The sequence below is a fragment of the Parasteatoda tepidariorum genome, chromosome 1 (assembly GCF_982258835.1).
Source record: "Parasteatoda tepidariorum strain Cologne lab strain chromosome 1, Ptep-v5.0, whole genome shotgun sequence".
Classification (NCBI taxonomy): Eukaryota; Metazoa; Arthropoda; class Arachnida; order Araneae; family Theridiidae; genus Parasteatoda; species Parasteatoda tepidariorum.
Genome location: NC_141755.1, coordinates 117,194,625 through 117,208,660, shown reverse-complemented (window position 1 = coordinate 117,208,660; position 14,036 = coordinate 117,194,625). Strand labels below are relative to the sequence as shown.

The 14,036-nt window shown below is 26.8% G+C and overlaps 1 protein-coding gene across 12 annotated transcripts in view; it reads right to left on the bottom strand.

The window, feature by feature from the left end:
- The window catches only part of LOC122272719 (dual specificity testis-specific protein kinase 2), a 61,084-nt gene that overhangs the window by 18,278 nt on the left and 28,770 nt on the right, over positions 1 to 14,036 (bottom strand). For 6 of the 12 annotated variants that reach the window (XM_087151069.1, XM_087151077.1, XM_087151085.1 and 3 more), the window contains exons 1-3: positions 4,771 to 4,875; positions 3,340 to 3,422; positions 1,369 to 1,453 (exon numbers count right to left, since the gene is read on the bottom strand). In XM_087151069.1, the coding sequence (XP_087007195.1) occupies positions 1,369 to 1,453; positions 3,340 to 3,422; positions 4,771 to 4,779 (177 nt within the window). In that variant the 5' untranslated portion in view covers positions 4,780 to 4,875. Of the gene's footprint in view, positions 1 to 1,368; positions 1,454 to 3,339; positions 3,423 to 4,770; positions 4,876 to 4,975; positions 5,126 to 14,036 lie in introns of those variants that run through there. The other 6 variants (XM_087151054.1, XM_087151050.1, XM_087151047.1 and 3 more) reach the window with 4 other exon arrangements.

Genomic DNA, 14,036 nt, shown 5'->3' with positions numbered 1-14,036 from the left:
ATTTTTTCACATTGTAAAGCTGAAGAGCTTGGGAGAATATAGTAAGCCAAATTAGAGTTTTTGGAAGAATGCAACTAGAGTGATTTCTGAATAGACAGACAACACGATATTTAAGTAAATTGTGCTATTATTTAAAAGAAATTTCAGAAATTCTGGAAACAATACTAAAGAACAGTTACATAGAAAAATATCTTTAGAAAAAGTGAGACTTTGCACTATACTGTCTTAAATCCTTTAATCGATTATGCTCATGCCACAGTTTTTGAAATGGAAAAAAAAACTGTATAAAATTACACATTATTAGCTCTCCATTTGAATATTTTAACTTTTCTTTGACACTTGAACATATGATTCAGTAACTGATAAGGATTACAACAATTTAAAAACTAAGCATCATAAAAAGTCATAATTAATCATAGCTCAAGAACAAATACACTATTTTTTAAAATTGTTACTTACGTTGATCTGAAAAAATTCTGACATAATATATAAACAAAATAGACACACATGAAATCTGTTTGAATATCTTCTACTTATAACAATGCTGTAATATAATATGATATACAGTAAACAGGTTTTTACAATGATCATCAGAGTAACATAGTTAGCCCTTTAAATAGAATAGACCACTAATATTCATTTTGTATTAGAAAAGCATACTACATGTTAGTGTATGACAGCTTTTAATGTTTATAGCAATAAAGAGTTACAAATATGAACTGACATTAATTTGTAAAATTTGTTCCCTAGCTAAATATTAGTAACTCATTTGGAAGTAAAGACATTCCCAGATTGTATGTTAAATCAATTAGACACCTGAAATATAATCATAATCAATTTAATAAGAAATATATCAAAAACTATATTTTATTCAATTTGATCTACAAAAAAGGGGCACTGAGCACTTTATACTTATACACTAATTGTTTAGATAATCAAGTTTTCCTTATTGATATTTTGAAATACTCTTTCTTTACTGAAACTGAGACACCTCATACATACTAAAGGGTACTTCATACCCTAACTACCTGGATTAATGGGATACCTACCAAGATAACTGTCTCCTCCAATCATTTTAGGTATAAGGTTCTATAAGTATGTTACTATAAGGCTAACATATGAATGATCAAATAAGCACTTAAATTTAATCAAATTATGAAAAGTTCGAAATACTAAATATTATCAGTAACTTTTTTTAATTACAGAGCAATAAAATAGACAGGGGTTAAAATCATCCCAGTCGTCTTTGTATTGTTAATACAAGAATACTCATGAAGTTTTTGAAGGAGTGTAAATAAATATGACAAAAAGTGTCATTGGAACACTGAAAATTATAAAGTAGAGCTAACTTGATTAAAAAATATTTACCTTTTTATTATACCACTTTCCCTTTAAACACTCAGGTGTCATCCAATAAGGTGAACCAACAATTAGTAAACGTTGACTACGATCCCTAAAACAAACAAATAATGTCTTAATACCTTAATAACGTCCTAATATCTAAATGAACAAATAACATCATAATATTTTAGAAAAAACGATTAGGCTTAATTATAAAAACCATTTAAATTTATAATTCAGCAGAAAAAGTCTCAAAATAAGGACGACAAAAGAAGTTGAAGTACTAGCATGTATAATTCAGACTTTGTTAAAAAGATATTTGCACTTTTATTAAAAATATATATATACACATTAAGCTTATATTGAATTATTAAAATGCTTTTAAAACTGTTATATATTTTTGAGACATGCTAATTTTGATTGTAATTAAACAAATTCTACAAAAAAATTCTGATTTAAAAAAAGTGAAAAATCAGATCTTTTTTCCTTTGCTGCAACAGTTATTGCGCAACATAGAAGTTTGTGTCACAAATGTGCAAACCCTTTAACAATTACAGAATTTTCATAGTTACAGAAAATATTTAATGGTAGCAAATGTAAAGTATTAATATTTTAACTAACTAAATTTAAAATAAAATTGTTCACCACTACATGCAATTGATTTAAATTGATGTATGAAAAGTCTGATACACAAAAGCTCATTAACATTTAACAAAAATTCTATTTCTTTTAAAATTTCTGCTTTAGTTTACTACCACTAGGATAAATATAGCATTCATGATCACCAAGAACACTACAGGATAAAAGAGGACTTCTAAAATGACTATCCTTCCTTCATATTTTTAAATTTTAATAATACAACAAAGCATTTTTTTCAGGGGACCGAAGTAAATTGATGTATAACAGAAAATCAAACAATTTAAATTTAATATTCCATAAGAACACTTTTGACAATGCAATAGCCATTGTTAAGATGACATTTAATGTTATCGATGTTGAAAAAAAATATAAATAAGTTTAAATTAATCATATCATTACTTTTTTATTATTGCCCAAAAAGAGATAGAAAGAATGTGTGGATGAGGATTTTGCCATCCTAAAACCTTAAAATGAAGAACTGGAAATCAATTACTGGGAGAAGGGCAGAATGGGAAAAGCTTCTGAGGAGGGCCCAGGCTCACAAAGGGCTGTCATGCCAATGCTGGTGATGACTTAATAATTTGAGCACACAAAAATATACAATTCTTTCCATACACATAGGCAATTAAGAAGAAAAAAAATTGAAGGGGGAAAAATTGTATTTTAGAGTTGAGGAAGCCTTGAGAGTTTCTGAAATCCATGGCAAATATTCAGAGATTACATAGAAAAAAAAACAAAGTACAGAAAAAAAAACATACAATCAATATTTTATGTTTTTCAGTCATATAAACAAATTATTTTAACATAGCATATATTAAGAATAAACTGGGACTGCAAATAAATTACAGATAAATGTGATACAGATAAAATGTGCTTTACTGTAACAATAAAAAAAACTAAAATTATCGCCATCTGTTGGTACTTTCATCAGTGGAATCTACTAATCAAAAAGTGCTAACATCATATATAGGAAACCAGAAATTCAAACGGTAGTTTTGAATTGAAAAATAGGTATTTATCCATTAGCTGGGTACCTTATCAAAATGGTTACAAGTTTTTTAGCATTAAGAAGGACAGCTACAACTAATCAGATTTATCTTAAGCTAATTAAAAATTAACTTTAAACAGTTAGTCTTTTCAAAGTTTTGGAAAGCTGTTTAAATTAAGATGGACTAGCAATTGTATAAAAGGTGGACACAAGAATTCAATTTTTTCAAAAGAATAATCTATTGCTGAAGTCCTAATGAAGTTTGGCTATTTTGTTTTGCACCCAGTTAACAGATTAATACAGAAAATATATTAAAATAATGTTCTATAAACATTCAAATATATACAGGCTCGTGGGCAGTTAGTGTTTACCTTGAATCTGGTATTTTCTCTGCTAAGCCAAAATCACCAACAACTGCAGTCATCTCATCTTCATTCATTTTGATGAGGACATTCTGTAGAACAAAGTATCACTATTTACAAATCAAATACAAATATAATATAAGTCAAAACTTTCAAATTTTCTTTACAAATAAAATGCATATTAAAATTAAAATAATAACAAATTTTTATGTCTCATATATTAAAAATGCACAGTAAAATTAGAAAATTATAGTAACTTATGAAGATAAAAGATTTCAAATGTTTGAAGTAAAAAAACTTTAATTTGAAAGAATTACAGTTGCATGCTGAACGATATGTCAAATTAAAGCCATAATTTGCAATGAGAGAAACATAAAGAGCTATATTAAAGACTATAGATTTTGGGATCATACGAAAAGATTGAATTCTTTTTAAATGTTTATATGTCATTACCTTTTTCCATACTTATTAAGAGAAGAACAAAGAGGATTTCTGTATAATTCTTTAACTTTCAGAAAAAGAGAGCTTTAGTGAAAGAGAAATTTAGCCTTAACCTAAAACCTTTTAACTAAGCTGAACTTGTGCCGCGCACAGTTTAAGCTCAATTCATCTTAGACTCTTTGATGCCGGAGGGACGCCAGTGTCCCTTTGATATATATATTCTAATTACAAATACATATATTTTGTTATTTTTCAACTATGAAAATCAGTAATAGTTACGAAAACAAATTGTTAGAAGATTATCACAATTATATTTACACTAAAATATAAAATCCAAAAAAAGTAGTTTGAATTTCTTTTTAATCATATGAAAATTGATCAATAATTGATTTCGTAAATTAAAGAAATTTCAATGATAAATAACTTCCTCTTAAGTATAAATAATTGCAATTAAGTGCAAACTTGAAAAATTATTGTTCGGAAGTGAGCAGTGTTTGAAAGGTTTAATCTTTAACACAAGAAAAGATACAGCTGCATATCATAATCATGAATTATTAAAGCGCTAAATATAATATTTTTCACTCATTTTGACCTAAATTAATACCAAAGAATAAAAAATATGTTTAATAAAAATTGTGTGTCAAAGAGTTAAATGTCATAGTAGTTCAATTAAGATTTACAAGTATTAAAAATTAAAATCTACTAAAAAAATATTGTTCAAGCATTTTAGGTCTAATTACTTAAAAAAAAAACTAAAGGAGCGAAAAAAGGGGGGGAAAGAAAAACATAGTGCCCCAAAGCATGGCTCAAATTTAAACTAAAAAACTATTTAGGATAAATTTAAAATTTTTATTTTGCTTAAATTTATAACAGTTAAAAAATAACTGGTTATGATTTAATAATTTTACAGCCAACATGCTCTTATAACCAGTAGGTAAAATTATTGAAAAAAAGATAAACCTCTAAAATAAAATAATAAATTTCAGTTCTTATCCTTACAATACACATTTAGTTCTCCATAATTATCACTATATTATGAGATGTAAAAATAGCTTTAATAGCTGATAATTTCTTACCAGTGAACACACTAAAATACAAGTAAAAAGAATAAAAATACTAATCAAACAAATCTGATGCCAGCAACTCAACAATAAACACAGAATGAAAAGAAAGATGAGGTTAAATCATAACAGATGTTTCATACCTTTGAAGTAAGATCTCTATGAAAAACAACACTTGAATGCAAGTAACATATGCCATGAGCTATACCTAATGATAGTTTAATTCTTGTCTCCCATGACAACTCAATATGCTTGTTCTGTAAAAGCTGTTCCAAGTTTTAGCCATTAATGTACTAGAAAAAATTTACAATATGAATCATCAGAAGTTTTGGTTACGAAATCAATGATATATATATATATATATATATATATATATATATATATATATATATATATATATATATATATATATATATATATACATAATTGATTTCGTAACCAAAACTTCTGATGATTCATATTGTAAATTTTTTTTAGTACATTAATGGCTAAAACTTGTTTTATATATATATATATATATAAAACAATCAAAAACTAATTTAGTGCTAATAAGAACACAAAAGTCAACAGTTACAACATTATCAAAATTCTTACAAAAAATTGCTTTATTAAATATCATATTTTCATAATAAATTGCAAATCGAAAAAAAAAAAACATATTTCAACATAAGAAATCCATAAAAAAAAAGAAAATCCAAGAAAAGGAAAATCCATAAAATAAGAAAAAAACTTTTTATCAACATTTCTTAAGCTTCACTTTAAAACACATTTAATATGTATCAACTTTTTCCCTGATTTATTTTGTCAAAATTTTGATTACAAAAAATCATCTCAAATCTAAGATTTTGCCAAAACAACATTAAAAATTTTTTAATATGACTGTTGTACAGTCAGCAAAAAAAAAAAGATATCACCCTGAATAACTTTTGTTATAATGATTGGATTTTCACGATCTAAGTGCCAATCTTAATGGTTCCCGGGGGTGACCTCAAATATGCTAATTAATTAGTGCTAACTATTAATTAAGTTACGAAATCTGACACAAAAACGTACTTTCTCTGAATAAACATGTATTTTTTTTTACATATTTGGATTTCTAACCTTCAAAATATAGGGGGTAGCCGCAATCTGGGAAATGTGGTCCCCATAGTTTGGTCAGGAGAGCGATCCAAAGTTCGTACCCCTTAATGTTAATTTCGCTTTTTGCGTTTTCAGTCATACTTTCAAAACTAATGAAGCAATTCAAAAAAAATTGCACCCACTCATAAAACTCATTTACCCAAAGATAATTTCATGAAAAAAATAATTTTTAATAATTATTAATTATTTTTTATTATTTAATTAAATTGAGGATGAAAAAATTTTGAATTATAAGGTATGAATTTTTTTATACCATAATAATCTACATATTTTTCAATAGAAAAATTTGAAGTTTCAACTGTTTTTATTTATTAGAAGCTGAAAAAAATTAAAATTAATTATTTTTAAAAAAATAATTTGGCGACAATAAAAAAATGATTAAATGGGGCGATTAATATTAAAATGTGATAAACTTGCGAGGAACTTGACTTCGCGCGCGTAGTGTAAAATTTCATTCATATTTTTTTCGCTAATAATCGTTTGCTAATCTTTCTATTTTTATTTCTTTCAAACTATAAAATACGATGTTTCTTTTTAGTCATTTAATAATGTATTTGTAATTTAGTAAAGAAATTATGAATAAAACATTTTGAATAAAAAACACTTTATTCAACGAATGTCTAGTTTTATAAAGGCGTGCTTCTGAAAGAATATGATTATGCACCAGATTGTGCTTACTTAATGTGATTATTTTTTAATTTTTGATTTTCTTTTTCAATAACTGATACAATTTCAATAATATACACACGTATGCATAGATTTGGAATAATATATTTATCAATTTCTTGAATATATATTTTATAATTATTAATACGAATGCGTAGTCAACATTTTTAATCATCTTAAAACTTCCCCCGGTGGCTGAGCGGTAGCGCTTCGCCCTGTCGTTCCTCGGGCCGGGCAAGGCTGACTCAGCCTTTCATCCCTTCAGTGGGTCGATAAATAAGTACCAAGCATGATTGGGAACTAAACACTGGGGGTTCCGCGTTCGGCTGACCACCTGACCGGAACATCTGCTCCTGCACCCCAGAGCCCTAGGTTCAGAAAACTGAGATGGGCATAGTAGGCCTTGGCCCTCCATGGGCTGTCGTGCAGCTGAGTTTAGAGTAGAGTTTTTTAAAACTTCTTTACATCTTATATATCGCCTTAATCTTAAAATAAATTTGTAAATTACCTGTCTATGCGTGTTTCGCAGAATTATTTTTCTAACTTTTTTATTGAATTTTAATGCAATTTTTTTTAAAATTCTATTATGTATATTTTTTTCCAATAATATACTAATCAATTGTTTAAGTACTTTAATTTATGTTTTTCTTTAAAATAAAATTACTTTTTAAATTATTGCTAAGTTCTTATTGAAAGAAAACTTAAAATTATTGGCAGCTATCTGAGAATTAAATCTTGTTAAGAAATTAAAAATATTCTACTGATCACACTCAATATCATTCGAAGCAGAACAGCTGACTATTTACTAAAAATACTATTGTTTACGAAAAATGAAGATAAATTATTAATTTTATTTTTTTTATTACTTCTTATTTATTCGAGTAATGAAAAGTAAATGCGTATGTGCGCACAGGGGAAAAATTTAACAGATTGTTTTGTTTTTTAAATGAACAAAAAACTATGGGCATGCAATTTTAATTCAACATTCAAAGTTAATCTTGTGCGCTAACCCTTTTAAGTTACCCTTTTGTCTTAAAAAGTTGAAAATATTTTCTTTAAAAGTTGTTTGTATAATTTCTCAACTTTTGCACAGTTCAAAAAAATATTGCTATATCAGGAAAATGTTCGATATGCCTTGTTTTGTTAAACAACTAGTAAAATAAAAAATTGCAAAAAGATTTGAAAAATATGCTATTTTTAGAATCATCATCTCAAAAATTGTTCTTTTACTCCATTTGACTTTTTTCTTCTTAAATAACTTATAATCATAGTTTTAACACACGTTTTGAAGAAATTATGTATACAAATTTCTCCTAATATTTCGTAATAAAAAAACAAGAATATTAATGATTTATTTATACAGTGAAACCTGCCAAGTTGACCACACTTGTAAGTTTTACACCTGAATAAGTTGACCTCAATTATCAAGAACGGAAATTTTCCTACATAATAAAGAAGCAAAACCTTTGTAACTTGACCACCTGTCTATCTTGTATGTTGACCACTGAAATAAGTTAATTTTATCTAGGAGTATTATGAAATTCTATTCTAAAACCCTCATAAATTGACCAGAAAAAAAAAATTCAGGAAATTTTCTGTCATTTCGCAATGTATGTTAATATTTCACTTGTTTGGTGAAATAGTGTAAAAAGCTAATCTCAATCTTTTTGTGAGTTGACCATCTGGGGAAACTGTAGGGAGTCAGCTTTTGACCATTTCTTTCATTCATTCATTGAAAACAGGTGTGTTAGTTGAAAAGTTGCTCTTCCAGTTGCAATAGTGAGCAAATAGGCTTGTATGCGTAGTAATAACAGAATAAATTTTAAAGTGTTAAAATAATTTTGTTTTGTTAAAGTTTTCAATGTTTTCGTGTTCTGATATTTTAAGAAATTATTTTTATTAAACACTTCACATGCATAACTAACAAAATAATTTTTTTTTAAAAGTTAGTTAAATATTAAAATTATTTCTGTGTAACAAATTGAAGTTCGTTTAGGTTTAAACACATTTCTTGAGATATTCATTTGGCCATTTGCTAAATCAAATTTTTAAGTCAAGTAAAAAAAAAAATTTTAATGTATAGCAACATGTAGGAAACGAAAAAGTAAACAATGTCCCACCCCTTCTATAAGTTGACCACTTGTCTACATTGGCCACTAAAACAATGCACATGAAGTGGTCAACTTACCCAAGTTTTACTGTAATTGTTTCATTGAACCAGAGTAGTTAATTGTTTTCGTAATAATCGGCCTTACAACTATTTAACTTAGATTCTTTGGACTAGGCGTCACTTCATGCATGTCTTTCGAGATTGAAATTTCAAAGATAAAATGTAAAAATTACAAGAATGCGTAAGCTGGTTTCAACTAACAAAAAAAAAGGGACAAAATCGTTGGCAAAAGAAGTTATCTCATGAAAAGAGTGTCAGAGTTGAAAAATTATTGTAAAAACTGTAACAATTGTTACTCTTGTTTAATTAAGGGTATTATAAACCTAATTTTCTTTTAATCATGTTTTTTAAAGAACTAACGAAAGGTGTGTGTAAATAACATCAACTCTTTTTACTGCAAACTAAGTTTACTTAATATCATTTGCAAATATTAAGAAGTACAAATTCTTGACTTGCTCCTTAAAATAAAGTTTTATTTTAATCGTAGTTGAAGAAGTACGGATATAGTTAAGGGAGGTATGCGACATTCGGAAAAAAAAAGTTGTGTGATAGAGATAGTTTTAAACAGAACGAATTAGTTCTTTTAATTGAAATGCTGACAATATCATTACAGCATTTTGGTTAACAAGTGCCATGAAAAAAGGTTCTGAACTTAAGATATGGATTTTAATATATTTTCCTATTTACATACCTCCTTGATCTCCGCACCGTTTTAATATTCTGTAAAGCATAAAATGAAATAATGTTGAATAAAAAAATAGATTTCAAATGAAATATTTTATTTTCCTTTCTGTTACATTTTAGATTTTCAAATTCATAACTTTTCATGTCTAATTCCAAGAATTTTCATGATTTAACGAAGTTACTATTTTCTCCGATAAAAACAGAATAATAAATTCAAAAAGCATTATAATCACATTATATAAAATAGGTATAACCAAAACACTGCAGTAAGAACGCACTTTAATACAAAACCCCTCTATTTAAGCTTTTAGCTCAATTTCCGCTTTTGGTTTCATATTTTGTAATGTGGCAATCTTTTTCGAAAATATTTTAAATAATTCTTTAAAAATTTCACGTTCATGTAATAAGTTCATTTGAATTCGCAGCTCGCTTTATAGATTTCGTTTCATGTTTTATTCTGTTTCTTCTTTATACTTAATTTTCTGATTTCGCTTGATATTTTTACTTATTGTGTTCCATTATGTTTGTAATTTTTTTGTAAAATTTTTTTGAGTGCTTCTCAAACTATTGCATTGATATATTTTACTTTGGCTATATTGATACAATAATAGAAAGTACTATTTTTTTGCTGATATAATCGTGTAAGCTGATGAAAAGATTATATCTTTTATTTTCCGGATATTTTTAGAATTTTTTTTCCGGTTTCTTGCTGTTTTATTTTTAATTATTATTTTTCTTCCCCCCTTTTTTATTGTTCCGTAATTTTTCCCAAGTTTTTTCTACATTTTGAACTTATTTACTTATTTTATGAGTTCTATTTACTTGCAGCTTATGCGCAATAAATAAAACTTATTATTTTTCGTAATTTTCTTCGTGTTTTTTTTGTTTTTATTTATTATGATATATATATATATATATATATATATATATATATATATATATATATATATATATATATATATATATATATATATATATATATATATATATATATATATATATATATATATATATATATCAAAATGCTTTTAAAATGCCTTATAACATTTATTAAGTTTTACAATTTTATCGAAACTAAATACCGTGATTTCTATAAAATTTTGCGATTATGCATCAGAATAGCTATCTTTTTTCAGGTCCACCTTTGCTTGATCACTTTTTTTTCCTTTCCTAAGAAACTCGAATTGCGGGGCAAAAGCATTTAACCCTACAACTCTTCATAAATTTATGATAACTTATGAAAATTTGGTTTTAATTCAAAACTGTCATACAAATTACATTAAAACAGCTTTACAAAAATAAATAATGTCAGATAAAAATTCAAAGATTCTATAATCTTGGAGAATCAAAAATAATTTATTAATTTATTTAAATTTCCTTTTTAAAGGAGATTTAAAAAAAAAAAAAAAGCCTAGAAAGCAACGTGAAAAATTCTTTTGGTTGCTTAGCAACGAGAAGCACTATCTTTTCCCATCTTGTCATTCATTCAGTTTCTTTATGGTTGTTATAAATTATTTCCCCTTCTATGGCGAGGTAATTTGGCATATTTTTAAACCATCGCCAGATATATAAATCCCTATTGCGACCTAATTTACAACCCATTTTTTTCGAAATTTTGTCTACCCCCCCTATTTTAAGGGTCAGGATTCCAAATATGTAAAAAAAAATACATGTTTATTCAGAGAAAGTACGTTTTTGTGTCTGATTTCGTAACTTAATTAATAGTTAGCACTAATTAATTAGCATATTTGAGGTCACCCCCGGGAACCATTAAGATTGACACTTAGATCGTGAAAATCCGATCATTAGAACAAAAGTTATTCAGGGTGATATCTTTTTTTTTTTGCTGACTGTACAGTCCGCAAAAAAAAAAAAAAAAAAAAACGAATCACCCTGAATAACTTTCGTTCTTATGATTGGACTTTCACGAACAATGTGTCAATCTTAATGGTTTCTGGGGGTGACCTCAAATATGCTAATTAATTAGTCCTAACTATTAATTAAGTTACGAAATCAGACACAAAAACGTACTTTCTCTGAATAAACATATATTTTTTTTTACATATTTGGATTCCTGACCTTCAAAATATAGGGGGTAGCCGCAATCTGGGAAATATGGTCCCCATAGTTTGGTCAGGAGAGCGATCCAAAGTTCGTACCCCTTAATGTTAATTTCACTTTTTACGTTTTTAGTCATATTTTTAAAACTGTTAAAGAAATTCGAAGAAAATTGCACCCACTCATAAAACTCGATTACCCAAAGATAATTTCATGAAAAAAATAACTTTTAATATTTATTAATTATTTTTTATTATTTAATTAAATTGAGGATGAAAAAATTTTGAATTATAAGGTATGAATTTTTTATACAATATTAATCTACATATTTTTCAATAGAAAAATCTAAAGTTTCAACTGTTTTTATTTATTAGAAGCTGAGAAAAATTAAAACTAATTATTTTTAAAAAAATAACTTGGCGACAGTAAAGAAATAATTAAATGGGGCGATTAATATTAAAATGTGATAAACTTGCGAGGAACTTGACTTCGCGCGCGTAGCGTAAAATTTCATTCATATTTTTTTCGCTAATAATCGTTTGCTAATCTTTTTATTTTTATTTCTTTCAAACTATAAAATAGGATATTTCTTTTTTAGTCGTTTAATATTTTATTTTTCTATTTAGTAAAGAAATTTGAATCAAAAACACTTTATTAAACGAATGTCTAGTTTTATAAAAGCGTGCTTCTGATAGAATATGATTGATTATACACCAGATCGTGCTAATTTAATGTGATTTTTTTTTTGATTTTGTTTTTCAATAACTGATACAATTTCAATAATATACATACGTACGCATAGATTTGAAGTAATATATTTATCAATTTCTTGATTATATATTTCATAAATATTAATAAAAATACGTAGTCAAAATTTTTCAGCATCTCTCACAACATCACAAATTTCTCAATATCTTATAGGGTAAACTAACCAATGAAGGAACACTTAAGCTTAGCTTGCCTTTAAAAAAAAATTATAAAAATTTCTAAATTTGTTATTGAATGTAAATTATGTAAAAAAAATTAGATAACTTACATAATATTGTTTTAAGCTTTTGGTGGTTTAAATAATAAGTAGTAAGATAACCAAGTGAAGGAACAGATCTTACCAGTGAATAATCACTAAATTTTCAAGTGAATGAACACTTAATTTTGAGAAAGTTTGATGCTCGTTAGGAATCCATAAAAGGCCACACAAATGTCTAAAAACAAGCTTTTTCTTGGAATTGCAACATATAACCACAGTTAACGTGGAAAATGTTACTTTTTTTTCAGTCATGGAATGGAAAGTAAAATATGTTTGAACACATAATTTAAAAAAAAAATTTAATTTTTTTCCACACAGTTTAATAGTCAATTCTAAATTGTGAATGTTTATTATTGTGTAATCCGATGATGCTTTTACTATTATTATTATAATTAGATCAGTTTTTTGTTTACTCTTTTCCCCATATTTTTTGAACTTCTTTTTCATCTTAAGTATTTTTTTTCTCTTCGTCATACTTTCTGCTTTAACTTTTTTTCAGCTCTTTCAATCTCTTTAAATTTTCGTTCTTTTTCTGAAATTAATGCAAAAAAGTAATTTATTTCTTTTTCTTTTGATTTAACCTTCCTCTTTTTTCCAAATGTTTGGTCAATGTAAATGTATCTTCGAAATTTCTTTTGATTTTCCAGTACCATTTCTAGAATTCCTCACAGGATAATAAATGAGAAAAAGGAGTTTCGAAGTTTGAGTAAAATCCATCTCTCATTGACTTATATCTAGTGAGTCATCAGCAGTACTTACCATTTACTTATGGAACCGATTGTTTTTGCAACTAACAATGCCTCAAGAAGACTTATCACAAAATCAGTTTTCAAGATACTTTCATTATCAATGTTAGTTGTATCAGCTTCAGTGCCAAAATTTGATTAACCAAATGTTCTTTTTGAAATAAATTCTTCAATATTGAGAAAAGCACAGGCTATTGGATATTTGGGAGATTAAACTTTTCTGTCAGTGTTCCTTTAAAAATTTGCAACATAACTTCTGAGATTTCCATCTCAAGCTTCTGAAGAAATAGTGCATCGTTACTCTCAAAGCATGTGTTTTGTTGATAAGCTGTCTTGCTCATTAACTCTTGGTGTTTGTTTTGCATGCATTTGTTCAACGTTTTCTACATCGAATGGAATAATATCACATTTCATAAAAGCATTTTAACTTCATCAGTTGATGCCTCAAAATCTTATTTAAAAATGGATGTAAAATTTTCTCGACATATTGCTTTACGATTCTTTTGTTTTCAAGATCTAACGGGAGATTTCAATGAATTAGGTAGAAAAGTAAACCAGAAAATTTGTTTTGATGAACAAAACTTGCTCAGTTTCAAATTGATATGAGATTTATACCTATCCAGAACAAGCAAAATAGGGAATTTGATAGCATTTTTAATTAGCCATGGGTAGAAACATTTGCAATATATTTGTAAAATGTTGCTGCGATCATC